Raw genomic sequence first — 11,864 nt, forward strand, 5'->3', positions numbered from 1 at the left:
TTGAATATATATATATATATATATATATATATATATATATATATATTACCTAGTAGGGTGATCTTGCTCACCCTGCTACCAACACCCATCATATTGTGATTTTTTGGTATTACTAAGTTGATCTCTTTATCTTTTTAGGTAAGGAACTCATCCATTTTTTAGATTCGTGATTATTCTTCTCAATAAGTATTGTTCTTACGAATCAAACTTTTAACCTTAGAAATCCAATATAACTTTGTGTCGTTATACCAACAATACACATCGGATTGTGATTGGTAAGTTCAGGTTTGTTCTCTTTTTTGGTACACAAGAATAAAAACCTGAAGATAAAAGTCATTCTTCACCCCATAATAAAATAAATAAAAAACATAGATTGGAAAAGAACTGTCACCTAAATTTATTGCACCTAAATTCCTGCATTGAAGATTCCTACCTATAAAAAACAGAAAATTCTCGAAGACCAAGTCCATTCAGATTCAAACATTTTCTCATTTTCTGTACGATTTTAGATTTTTCTAATATCCTACCTATATCACAATTTCACAACTTATAATCACCCCTTAACCAAAATCCAAAACAATTCTCTAACATAACTCTTAATTTGAATTTATTATCTTTTATTATTAAAGTTCTACTAGTATTTTGAATCCTCCCCCGGTTAATTCCTCGTTTATTCGTTTTCTTTCACGTTGTTGTTCCTCCTTCGAAAACTCGATCACCATCTTCACCCAACTCAGATTTCAGTTCCAATAACTGTTCTTCCCACCGTTACCGAAAGAAAAAAAAACAGTTACTATTTTTTGGCAGATCTGGGTTTACTCTATTAGGTACGATTTCTTTCCTCTTGTTTTCTACGGTTTCAGAATCAATCACTAAAAAAACTGGCCCAGTGCACGAGTCTCCTACTCCGACATAATGTGGTCCGGGGAGAGTCCTTATCCAGTACAAAAAGAATGTTTCCAGTATATGAACCATGACATCCAGGTCACAAAGAAAACAACCTTACTGTTTTGCCGAGACTGTCTCTTAGATACTCTTTGAAATACTGGTGTTAGGTATTTTTTTGGTAGATAGATTAAAGGGGTTAAATTTTATTATGATCCTTAACTTGTCTTCTAAACATGCTCCATTCATATTCTTTTCCTTCTTTGGACCACATTGCTATAAATACGGAGTTCAATGGCAAATTTCTGCAAGCAACTATGTTTGTCATCTATAATAATGAATCTGAGCTGGTTCTGCTTGTGTTATTTAGGACAATTGTTTTGCTTTACTTATTATTCTGCGAAATCGAGTCTTATGTTTGTTTTATGAATCTAACTATGGGAATGTAATGTGAGTGTGGAGTTAGTTACAATGTCGGGGATATCATCTGGTTGCATTAAGTTACTTGGGGAGGTTATTAGCGGAAAAGCAGTGGGACTGAGCTGAGTTGAAATTATGGATTTCGGTGAAAAAAGAAGGGGAGAAGAATTAAGCAAGCTTGATAATTGGTATTGGATTAGTAATGTGTTTATTAGATACAAATCACCACTACTAATTTATACTACTAATCTATTCATCAAAGTAACTTATACTACTAAACCTTTATCTAGTTCTGTTTATTAACATGTTTAGTTTTTTTTGCCGCTTCAGCAGGATTTGTTTTCGTTTGACAGGCATCTTTTGTTTCTTATGTGTACAACTTGTCAATTGGTGAAGGATAGCTCCAGCATATAGTTTTTGTGAGCATACAATCAGAAAAGCTTGGATATAATGGGGATCGGTACTACTCGTTGGTATAATCTTTGGATTGTGTTTTGTGTTAAGAAGTAGTTAATATCAGAAACTTCATTCACATGATGTTTGCTTCTTGTTGGCTGTAGTTCTACTAATAGAAAACCAAGTGAAAGTATGAGGCTTATTGTGACAACTTTTGTCGGAATAGTTTTCGGCTTCTTCATAGGAGTATCCTTTCCATCATTGTCTGCAAAGGTGCATATTTTGAGTGACATGCTCTTCCTTTTAGGCATACCTCGTGATTGAGTTCATTATTATTGATAAGTTGATGTTGTTGGACTTAATGATGGAACTCTAAAAATGCTGAACAATTTGCAGTTGAATCTCCCATCTGGACTGCTTCCCACCGTTGATGTCTCTTATATTGAAGGCAAATATACAGGTGGCACCGTGAGATCTTTTATGAAGAATAATAACAAAAAATCGGCACAAAACCAGTTACTAAATGATACGATGAAGGTATACATCTCATCCTGTCAGCTTTGTGAAGGATATTTAAAATTACTGGGTTTGCCCCGTGATTCAAGAAAGTTAATTACCCTATACCTTCTTTCGCTGAGATGAAATATATTTAGTTGAATTATATAGTTGGAACAGGGTCCATAAACTCATGAAGATTCATGCACCTTATTTGTCAACTAAAGTTTATTTATAATTTTAAATCCCAGTTTTTGAGTTGCACGCTTTAAAGAGCTGTAGCAGATAGAATCTCTTGACTAAGTAGAGGGAAAATTGAGATTCTCCGAGCAAATTATGTGCTAGAGCTATTCATTTCTTGTATTAGTTTGCTGCTGCTGAGTTTTCCCCAAAAGAATTAAAGTAGGAGAAACAGTAATTATGACATTGTGAGGCTTTTCTTCAACCTAGGTCTTTATTACAGTTATGCAATTGACTGCTGAGCCTAAGCTTAATGATTAAGTACTTGTTTATACTTCTTAAGTATTTTTGTTAATGCAGCAATTATTTATCTTCAGCTACTTGTTCTTGTAAAATCCTCCTCCCCTCACTCTCTCTCACACACACCTACACCAACTATTTCATCATCATGAAACTAGAATGTTGAAATGTAGAAAGGAGAACGCTGTATGATTGATATGGTTTTCTTATTATTAATTGATAAAATTATTATTAAAATATAAGGAAGGCAGTGTTATATTACTCCTGTAGTTATGTTACAAAAATGGAAAAGGAAAATAAGATAAAGCACACAACAATCGTAATCAGAAGGCATCTTGCTTCTTTTGTTAATGACTTTCAATTATGACTCTGTATTGTAATGTTCGAGAAAATGCCTTCTCAGTCTGAATTGCTGCAGATTTGGGTTCCATCTAATCCAAGAGGTGCTGAAAGGTTACCTCCCGCGATTGTTGAAGCTGACTCAGACTTTTATTTGCGTAGATTGTGGGGTAAGCCCAGTGAGGTGTGTATATGTTCAGAGGCAAAAATTTCCTTTTTCCATTTCATTTTTTTGGGGTGTGGCTGCCAATTGAAACATAAACAATGTCCCTTCTCATGCCTTGAAATAACGCAACTAAATTCAAATTTCTTTGTAGTTAATAAAACTTGCAAAAGAAAACTTAAACTTTTTGATGAGATTGTCTGTTTGCTTCTGAGAAGGGAACTTGCTATAACGCCCTAAATCCTAGATTGATTTTTTTTGTTGAGTAATGATATATCCTCCTACAAAGTCTTCCACACCACAAGAAAGTGACATATGTCACTTGTAAACCAATCATTAACAAAACAAAGTACCACTTTGTGACAGATGTTACTTTTCTAATGGTGTAGGAGGATATATCATTTTTCTCTTTTTTATGGCATTTTTATTCTAGTTTTATTTCATGCTTATGTTATTAGGGCAATCCTTAAACTCTTGTACTAGAGATGCCTCATCTTTATTGTGGACTTGTAGTAGGTAGATTACCTATATTCTATATGCAAAACATTTGATTAAGTTGGCATCTGCAGGACTTAACCTCTAAGCCAAAATACCTTGTGACCTTCACCGTTGGCTATGATCAGAAAACAAATATTGATGCAGCTGTGAAAAAGGTCATCACTATGTTTTTTTAATTCTCTCACTGCATAGGTTTGTTTATATGTCCTTTAACTAGATTTGTTATTTAGAACAGTTTTCAGAGAATTTCACGATACTTCTCTTTCATTATGATGACCGAACAACTGAATGGGATGAGTTTGAGTGGTCAAAGAGGGCTATTCATGTGAGTGCTCACAAACAGACCAAATGGTAAGAATCCATTGTTCAGTCATAAGTTTTGGATGATAAGTTATCACTGTGACTTTTTCCTTTAATATTGTTTGCCTAACTAAAACTAATAGTGTTAGCTATTTCAATTATATTATGATATGAAGCATTTGATAGTTTTCCCTCCTAGGTGGTATGCCAAGCGGTTTCTGCATCCTGACATTGTGGCACCATATGAATATATTTTTATATGGGATGAAGACCTGGGCGTTGAGCATTTTAATGCAGAGGAGTGAGTATTTTATATGATGCTTGTGTGTAAGGATTTAGTTTTGGTTTTACTCATGAAGTTTGATATGCTTCTCGAATTTCAATGACAGATACTTAAGTCTGGTGAAGAAGCATGGCTTGGAGATTTCACAGCCTGGTTTGGAACCTAATAGTGGCTTGACATGGCAAATGACCATGAGAAGAGGTGACCGTGAAGTTCACAAGTAAGATTGATGAGAGTCCCGTATCAGTTTCCTTGTGGTGCTTGTTATACAAGAGAATGTGTATTAATCTTTTTATTTATTTTATTTATATTAGAGAAACAGAGGAGAAACCAGGATGGTGCAGTGACCCTCATTTGCCTCCTTGTGCAGCGTAAGCATCAGTTGAAGTACTATCGTTATATCATCTTCTCCTATAAAGATGTATCTAATTATTTCACATATGCAGGTTTGTTGAGATTATGGCTCCGGTGTTTTCACGAGATGCATGGCGCTGTGTGTGGCATATGATTCAGGTTAAAAGTTCACAGTTATTCTATTTTTTTCTCAATTGGCTTGTTCTTTAATGTTTGTTTACCACCTGGTGTTTTACAAATAATTATGCTTGTACCATTCTGAGTATTTCAGAATGACTTGGTCCACGGGTGGGGTCTTGATTTCGCTCTTAGAAAATGTGTTGAGGTAAGTCTATTATCTCATTTACCCCAATACATCTAATTTCTAGAAATTAAATAAAAATTTGCTATCTTATAGCCTGCTCATGAGAAGATTGGAGTTGTTGATTCTCAGTGGATTGATCATCAAAGTGTTCCCTCACTAGGAAATCAGGTATTTTTATTCATGATTATTCTTGTTATCATTATAGAATGAATGCATTACTAAGAAAGTAGGGATATCACCTGTTGAGGAAAGGATACTAGAGTATCGCTTTAGGTGGTTTTGCTATGAGATCACAGGGATGAAGATATATAAGTAAAACCATTTCAAAGGACTTAAATTTAAACAACCTTCCCGAGGACACGGTTTGTGATGGAACAAGATGACATCGTTTAATCCACGTACCTGACTCAACCCAGTGGATAAAGACTTTGTTGTCGTATTCTTGTTGGACTTGATATGTTTACTCGTTGCAGCTCTAAGATACTTATTTGTTTTCCTTTGCTTGGTAGGGAGAAGCACAAGGTGGTCAAGAGCCATGGCAAGGGGTATGTTATGTCTGTTTCATTCAGTTCAGCGTGATTAGATAATATATCTGGTTTAGTTATATATATCATTTCCGTTCTTACAACACTGTGATTATGCTTGTTTCCTCCCATATTATAACTCTTTAATTAAATGAAAAGCTGTTATAATGAATGGTTTGCTATTTTATGGACTTTGATTATAAAGGGTGTGTTGATGTTTCCATGGTATTTGGTGCCAGGTGAGGGAGAGGTGTAGAAAGGAGTGGACCATGTTCCAGAGCCGGTTGGCCAATGCAGAAAACACTTATTCTGAAGCTGTAGCAGCTGCCAATATGTTTAATTCTACTTCTCCTTAGAGGACAAAAGCAAAGTTGGCTTCTACACAGCCATCACCATGTTTGATCTCTGATTTTAAATTTAGATATTTTTTATACTACTTTCTCATATTATTGTTCTCAGAATACTAGTTACTAGTTAGTTATAATCCCAATTTAGAGTCCTAGCTAAGGACTTAGCTGCAATGCAATGTAGAGAATCCCAGTGATGAGGGTGAGGAAATTAATTATAGTGTTCTTTCTTTAGGATCATTTTGTTAAAGAAAATAGGAATGCAATGTTGTGTTCACTCCAATTGGAGGTGACAATGAAGCTCTATACCTTATTTGAAATGTTATGAGGATGGTGGTAATTAGTATTATAGATTGGTGTTAAGTGACATGCAAATTTGTGTGACTCTTTTTTTGTACTACAAAAGGTATCTCACCTTATGGGTAATGAACTAATCTCTTTCGGGATTTGTGATTGCACTTCCTAACAAGACAATCATTAGCCTTTTGGTCATCTTGGGAATCTAATGAGACTTAATACCAACGCCTGTGAACTTTTTGTGTGAATCTAATATGTAGGATTCTATTTTTTCTGTCTTATGGTGTGGCTACATTTTAAGTCATCACATGTACAACTCTGGTCAAATCTCTATATTACACTTCACATTTTTGTTGCTCCCTTGAACTTTTCTTTCGGGCTGAATTTTACCAAATCAAACTAGCAAGTTACCCGTGCATTCGCACGGGGCAATATATTTTTGTCATATGATTTAGAATATATATTTCTCATGCATTCGACTGGATATATAAAAACACATGTTTCCTAAACCATTGTTGGTTTCATGCATGGTTGGAACATATGTTTCAAAAATATTAAACTGAAATTGATAAATAAACAACTACAAAATAAACAATTTTAATAACAAGAAGTTTTGACATTAATTATAACTAATTAAACAATGATATATAATGTATTCTTATAACTCCAAAAACTAAAAATCAACAAAATAAATACATGTTTGGAACATGTGTAAAGTGACCATGATAGCAAAAATGTGGTCATGCATGACATTGCAGAACCATCCAAAATATATACATAAAACATAAACAATCATTCATTTTTCAAAGTGCTTCTTAGTCGAACAAACTCGACCAGGATTGTAAAATTAAAAACAAAAACAAATAAATTATAGCTCCATTAAAAAAGTAAACATATAAATTGGATATCATACATAATATTATTACATAGTTAGATACACATTCAAATTTGTCATCTTCTTTTTAGTTAAGACTCCTATGATGATATATGAAAATTATTTACAACAACTTGAATTTTACCCATGTTACATTATGTTGTCATAAAAAAGTGAATAAATAAAGTAAAAAATTCGATTAAATGTTAAAACACTCTTCGATTAATGAAAATCATTTGCAGTGAATGAGTTCCATATCTTTCAACACGCCAAAGACTTGTGATCCTCACCTCTCACTTCCAAGTATCCTTTGATGAATTAATCTCTTCATTAGATTTTCAACATATTTAAACAAACTTTTGTAATAAAGATAATCAACGTCATATAAATGATAATATATAATAAACAAAAACAAAGCACTAACCCCTTAAATGAAAATATATACACAAACATATACACAATTCACATCATGAAGCAACCAAAGAACAATTAAAAATAAATGCATCAATCTATTTAAACAAACTTTTGTAATAAAAAAACCATTAATGTAAAGCTATTAATTAACCAGTACGGTAATGATCTCAATCACAAATTTATTAATAGTGGTGTTATTATTATTTATTAATTAAGGAGAGGATATGAAAGGTCAAATAGGTATGGGTTGACTTTGATCATGTGTGGTAGTGTGTATGTTAAGAAGTGGAACCTTTTAGGAGGAAATTTTTTTGCTGAGAGTTTGACACGTTGGCATGGAGAAACATTATTTTCTTATATAGTTATAGATAACTAGGACTTTAATTTAAGTTCAATGCCTAGTCAACCCTTGAATCAAATTATTGCGTATTCATACTCTCAATTAATCAATTATATTTTTATTTTTCTATTTAATAAAATTGTGATTGGTGAATAAAAAAATGTAATTAAATATTTTTTGGTCAATTCTCTTAACATTTTCCTTTCCTTGAAAATGTAAAAAAAAAGATGTAGATCACAAATCATAGCAAAGTGTTTTTCATTTTCATTTTGATTTGGTAAATTCTCTTAACACTTGACTTTTCATTTTGTCTTGATTGAGATTTTTTTTGCCTTTATTATTAGGCTTCTGCCAATTGGTAAATCAAGCTAGAAAAATATACAATTAAGTTTGTTTTTTTAAGTGACCTAATATATGTTTATGCACCTTAGATCACTTACCAAGATTGAAAGAAATCATAATGCACTTTACCAATTAATGATAGATTAGTCTTTGTTCACCTTAAATAGTCAGGGCTAGTTAACTATTATCAAACGAAGTATTAGCTACCTACTCTTGTTTGACAAATAAGCTTATTTCCATGTATTAGCCAACTTGTCTATTAATCTTATAAAACGATGCGAATTCAGTTAAATAATGTATTAGTTTTCAGTTCCTAGCTTGGATTTTATGCGAAAAGCCACTTAATCAACACATCAATTTTTATTTTTTATATAAAATAATGATCAATTTTTATAGTAATGGTTTAAAAACAACTCATCAGTATGGATCCGTGACAGCAACTCATGATCAAAAGAAAAAAACTCATTTTAATGTTATATATATGATAAACTATATATGATAAACCTCATGTTATATATAATGATATATTATATATTATAAACTTCATGTTCCATAAAAAAAGATAGGAATATACACACTTGCTTACTGAGAAAATTCCTGGGGCAACTAGGTAGAGAAACCATGTTATATGGAGTAATAAGGTCGTCAGACATTTAGAATAAAAACTTGAAGCAATATAATGAAAGAAATGTTAAAAGTTCGAATCTCACCTACAGTAAATTAAAAAAGTTATAAAATGATTTGATGATTAGAGATTTAGGATGAAAGGTTTAAGGAATGTATGTAGTGAAGGAGATTGAGAATTTTTATGAATAAGTAGATCAAGCAATCAGATTAGACATACTTAGCATAAACGATGAATAAAAAGTACTAAATAAATTGGACTGTACAAGTAAAATTCCCAGACGAAAAAGGGTCTATTGTATTTCTGGAGGATCAGCCACTCTAAATTATTTACATAATTTCTCCGACGAACCAAAGAATTTGTCTGAATACAATGAACTCAACAAAGAATATCTCAAACTCAATGGACAATGACAAATGCATGCATATATGAGTGACAAAAAATTCTCAACCTCAGCTAAAACATTTGAGATAAGTCACTGCATAAGCTACAAGCTTAGCGAAAAGCCAGTATCATAAATGAATTTCCATGATCATCTCTCTCTCATGCAATTTCCAGGCAAGAGAAACTTATACTTATCTGCATTTTCCAGAATAAAAGCTGGAAGGTGAACTGCCGAATAGGAATGAGGTATCGGTCCCATTTTACCAATTATTTCCTTGAAAGTGTACTCCTCAGGCATCATATCGAATAAGTCAGCCCCTTTGCAGATTACTTTCTGAATTCTTTCAGGACTTAAGTAATGAGAGAACCTGACTCTATCATTATGGCTATAAGCTTTCATCTTAAAAATGAAATCGCTGATTCGGCGAAAACAAAAGCTACAATGCCAACCAGAATCCGCCAACATGTCATTGGACTGGCGATAATGTGCATACCTTGTTTTACCACTCTGATATCTGTGAACTGAAGCCCTCCAACTTTTCTCATCCAATAAAAACTCGAATGAATAAAGGTAATTCTTCAGCTGCAAATGGAGGATTGAAGGTACTTCATCACACCACCTCAATAGGTTAATAGTGTGAGCACTCGGTATCTCATCAACATCAGACATAATCAACAAGTCATCATCTGTAATACCGGCTATCTTAAGGAGCTGATCCAACGCTACTCGCTGATATGCCTCCTCGATGAATGGATTCTCCCCTTTCTTAAATCTCCCACCAATAGTCCCATAAGTCAACCGTTGCTCCGCGAATTTGAACTGCGCACGATTGCTATTGAAAACCAAAGGCTTGGGCAATCCAGAAAACGTTGAGTTTGACTCGAGCAGAACAAATTCTGTAATGTATGGGTACAATTCCTTCCAACGCACGGTAAGTATTTCAATCTCATTACTAAACAACACAGCATCATAAACACGTCTCGGGTACTCACGGACTCCCCAGCCATGAAGTTTGCAGAGATTCTCCATCGATACGTTCTCCTGATAGTAATGAGGGGTGACATTGAAAGGCTTGGGTGGTTTCTCCCATAGTGGCCGCAAGAAGTACGAAATCTTCTGTCCATGGATATAGATTCCTAATGTGCACATTGGGATAATCGCAAACATGAATATGCAAGTTTTCACATCCAAACCTCGCAAAATGCAGCTAATTCTTGACATTCCCGATACTTGACAAGATTCCTGCATCACCAATTCAACAAAAAATACATAAGCAAACACCAGATAGTCAAATACAACCTTCAAAATTAGAAAATCATGAAAATAACCAAATAATTGACCTTCACTCAATCCTCCAAAGACTAAAGCCTATAAACAAAGTGCCAATTATGCTCTCCATTGATCAAAGTTTTCAACTTTCATATAACTATAACATCAATAATCCAAATCACATAAAGGCAAAATCTGCATCATTAAGATATTGCAGATAACATGAATGTAATCAAAACCCATTTCCTTTCCTTCATCCAGAAAAGGGGTATCTGTATAAACCGCACAAAATAGTTTCAGAAGATTTGCTAAGTTTAGAAATATTCAAAACCTCAACAAAAAAACAACCTTAATTCAGATCAAGAATATCTCGTACACATAAAAATAAAATAAAATAAAAAAGAGCAAATCTAGGACGAAATTCCCATAACCACTTAGTACCCACTAAAAACCCTTCGATTATATCTTTTTTTCCCAGAAACACTGATTCCATAAATTAAAGGGTAAAAATCGGAGCCACAAAAACAAAACAAAAAATAGAACAGTAAAAAATAACATTAATTAAAAAAATACTAATTGATTATTCATATATATTAATATATATATATATATATATATATATATTATTTACCTGGCCACAAACATTGCTGCACAAATCATCACTCTTCTTAGAAGAGTAATTGCCTCCGGTCTCGTTCATCATCCACCACATCCTTTTAGAAATCTTAGAAGAGAAGGAACAAAACGTGTGTGCTCTTTCTTTCAGAAATTGGAATAGTTGTCGACTATAAACGACAACTTTGCGAAACTCGAAAGTTGTCGTTGGCAGAAACACTATTATTGATTGAAGATTCCACTTACTCTTTATTTTATGTTGCTAGCTACTAATCCTATTTTTTTAGGACTACTACTATGTTGTTTCCTTTTTCTCGATGTTGTTGCTTTTAATTTTAGGATTTAACATCTTCAACTATATATCTAAAGAAAGTGTGGGCAATTGATTTTACGGAAAAGCAAGCGTTTTATTTCCGCGTAACGGCTCCAAAAGTAGGGGTACAATCGACATTTTCAGTTTCTAAAAGGTATCTTCCTAAGTCACCAGACGCGTTGTATAATAGGCTGACAACTGTCCAATCTATTCCATTTTTATATTTAAAATTATTCGTTTAAGAAAAGATTAGATTATGTAAAGATTAATTAATTTGACTATAATAATTCTATTTAAATCTGCATCTGATATGAGATAAAAGTGGTGTAATAATTAGAAAATATGGTTGAAAAATAAGATATAAATTTTGTTGGATCTTTAAAACATTTAAATTTTGGGGAAACCTGAAATAATTACTAAACTACCATTATATTCGGCGTTACTGGTTTTAAATAATAATAAATAAATAGTCAAATAATATTGAAGTAGGAGTATTTGTTCTCGGCATTTTCTAAATATTTCTAAGGCCAAAGCACGTGGCAGCCAATCCTTGTGTTCCCGTTTTTGCATTATTTAATACTAGTGTGTACAGGCACTTCGTG

General features: G+C 33.1%; 2 protein-coding genes across 5 annotated transcripts; one reads left to right on the top strand and one right to left on the bottom strand.

The window, feature by feature from the left end:
• Positions 1–782: 782 nt before the first annotated feature.
• Positions 783–6,149, top strand: LOC109338260. Of its 3 annotated transcripts, none has more exons than XM_019575455.1 (15): positions 783–827; positions 1,636–1,778; positions 1,866–1,974; positions 2,098–2,238; positions 3,095–3,199; positions 3,748–3,831; positions 3,912–4,027; positions 4,176–4,277; positions 4,366–4,479; positions 4,574–4,630; positions 4,706–4,772; positions 4,885–4,938; positions 5,011–5,085; positions 5,427–5,462; positions 5,681–5,797. In XM_019575455.1, the coding sequence occupies exons 2-15, from the start codon at positions 1,756–1,758 to the stop codon at positions 5,795–5,797; spliced, it is 1,200 nt and encodes a 399-aa protein (XP_019431000.1). In that variant the 5' UTR covers positions 783–827; positions 1,636–1,755. The 3 variants fall into 3 exon arrangements, with proteins under 3 accessions (XP_019431000.1, XP_019431001.1, XP_019431002.1); XM_019575456.1 differs by having other exon boundaries at positions 808–827; positions 1,639–1,778; XM_019575457.1 differs by lacking the exon at positions 783–827 and having other exon boundaries at positions 1,756–1,778; positions 5,681–6,149.
• A 2,750-nt stretch (positions 6,150–8,899) lies between these two features.
• Positions 8,900–11,283, bottom strand: LOC109338261. 2 transcript variants are annotated; one of them, XM_019575458.1, is made up of 2 exons: positions 10,966–11,283; positions 8,900–10,307 (listed from the first exon to the last, which is right to left on the bottom strand). In XM_019575458.1, the coding sequence occupies exons 1-2, from the start codon at positions 11,044–11,046 to the stop codon at positions 9,213–9,215; spliced, it is 1,176 nt and encodes a 391-aa protein (XP_019431003.1). In that variant the 5' UTR covers positions 11,047–11,283; the 3' UTR covers positions 8,900–9,212. The 2 variants fall into 2 exon arrangements, with proteins under 2 accessions (XP_019431003.1, XP_019431005.1); XM_019575460.1 differs by lacking the exon at positions 10,966–11,283 and adding an exon at positions 10,406–10,565.
• Positions 11,284–11,864: the final 581 nt, after the last annotated feature.

This window comes from Lupinus angustifolius, unplaced genomic scaffold (genome assembly GCF_001865875.1).
Source record: "Lupinus angustifolius cultivar Tanjil unplaced genomic scaffold, LupAngTanjil_v1.0 Scaffold_20_79, whole genome shotgun sequence".
Classification (NCBI taxonomy): domain Eukaryota; kingdom Viridiplantae; phylum Streptophyta; class Magnoliopsida; order Fabales; family Fabaceae; genus Lupinus; species Lupinus angustifolius.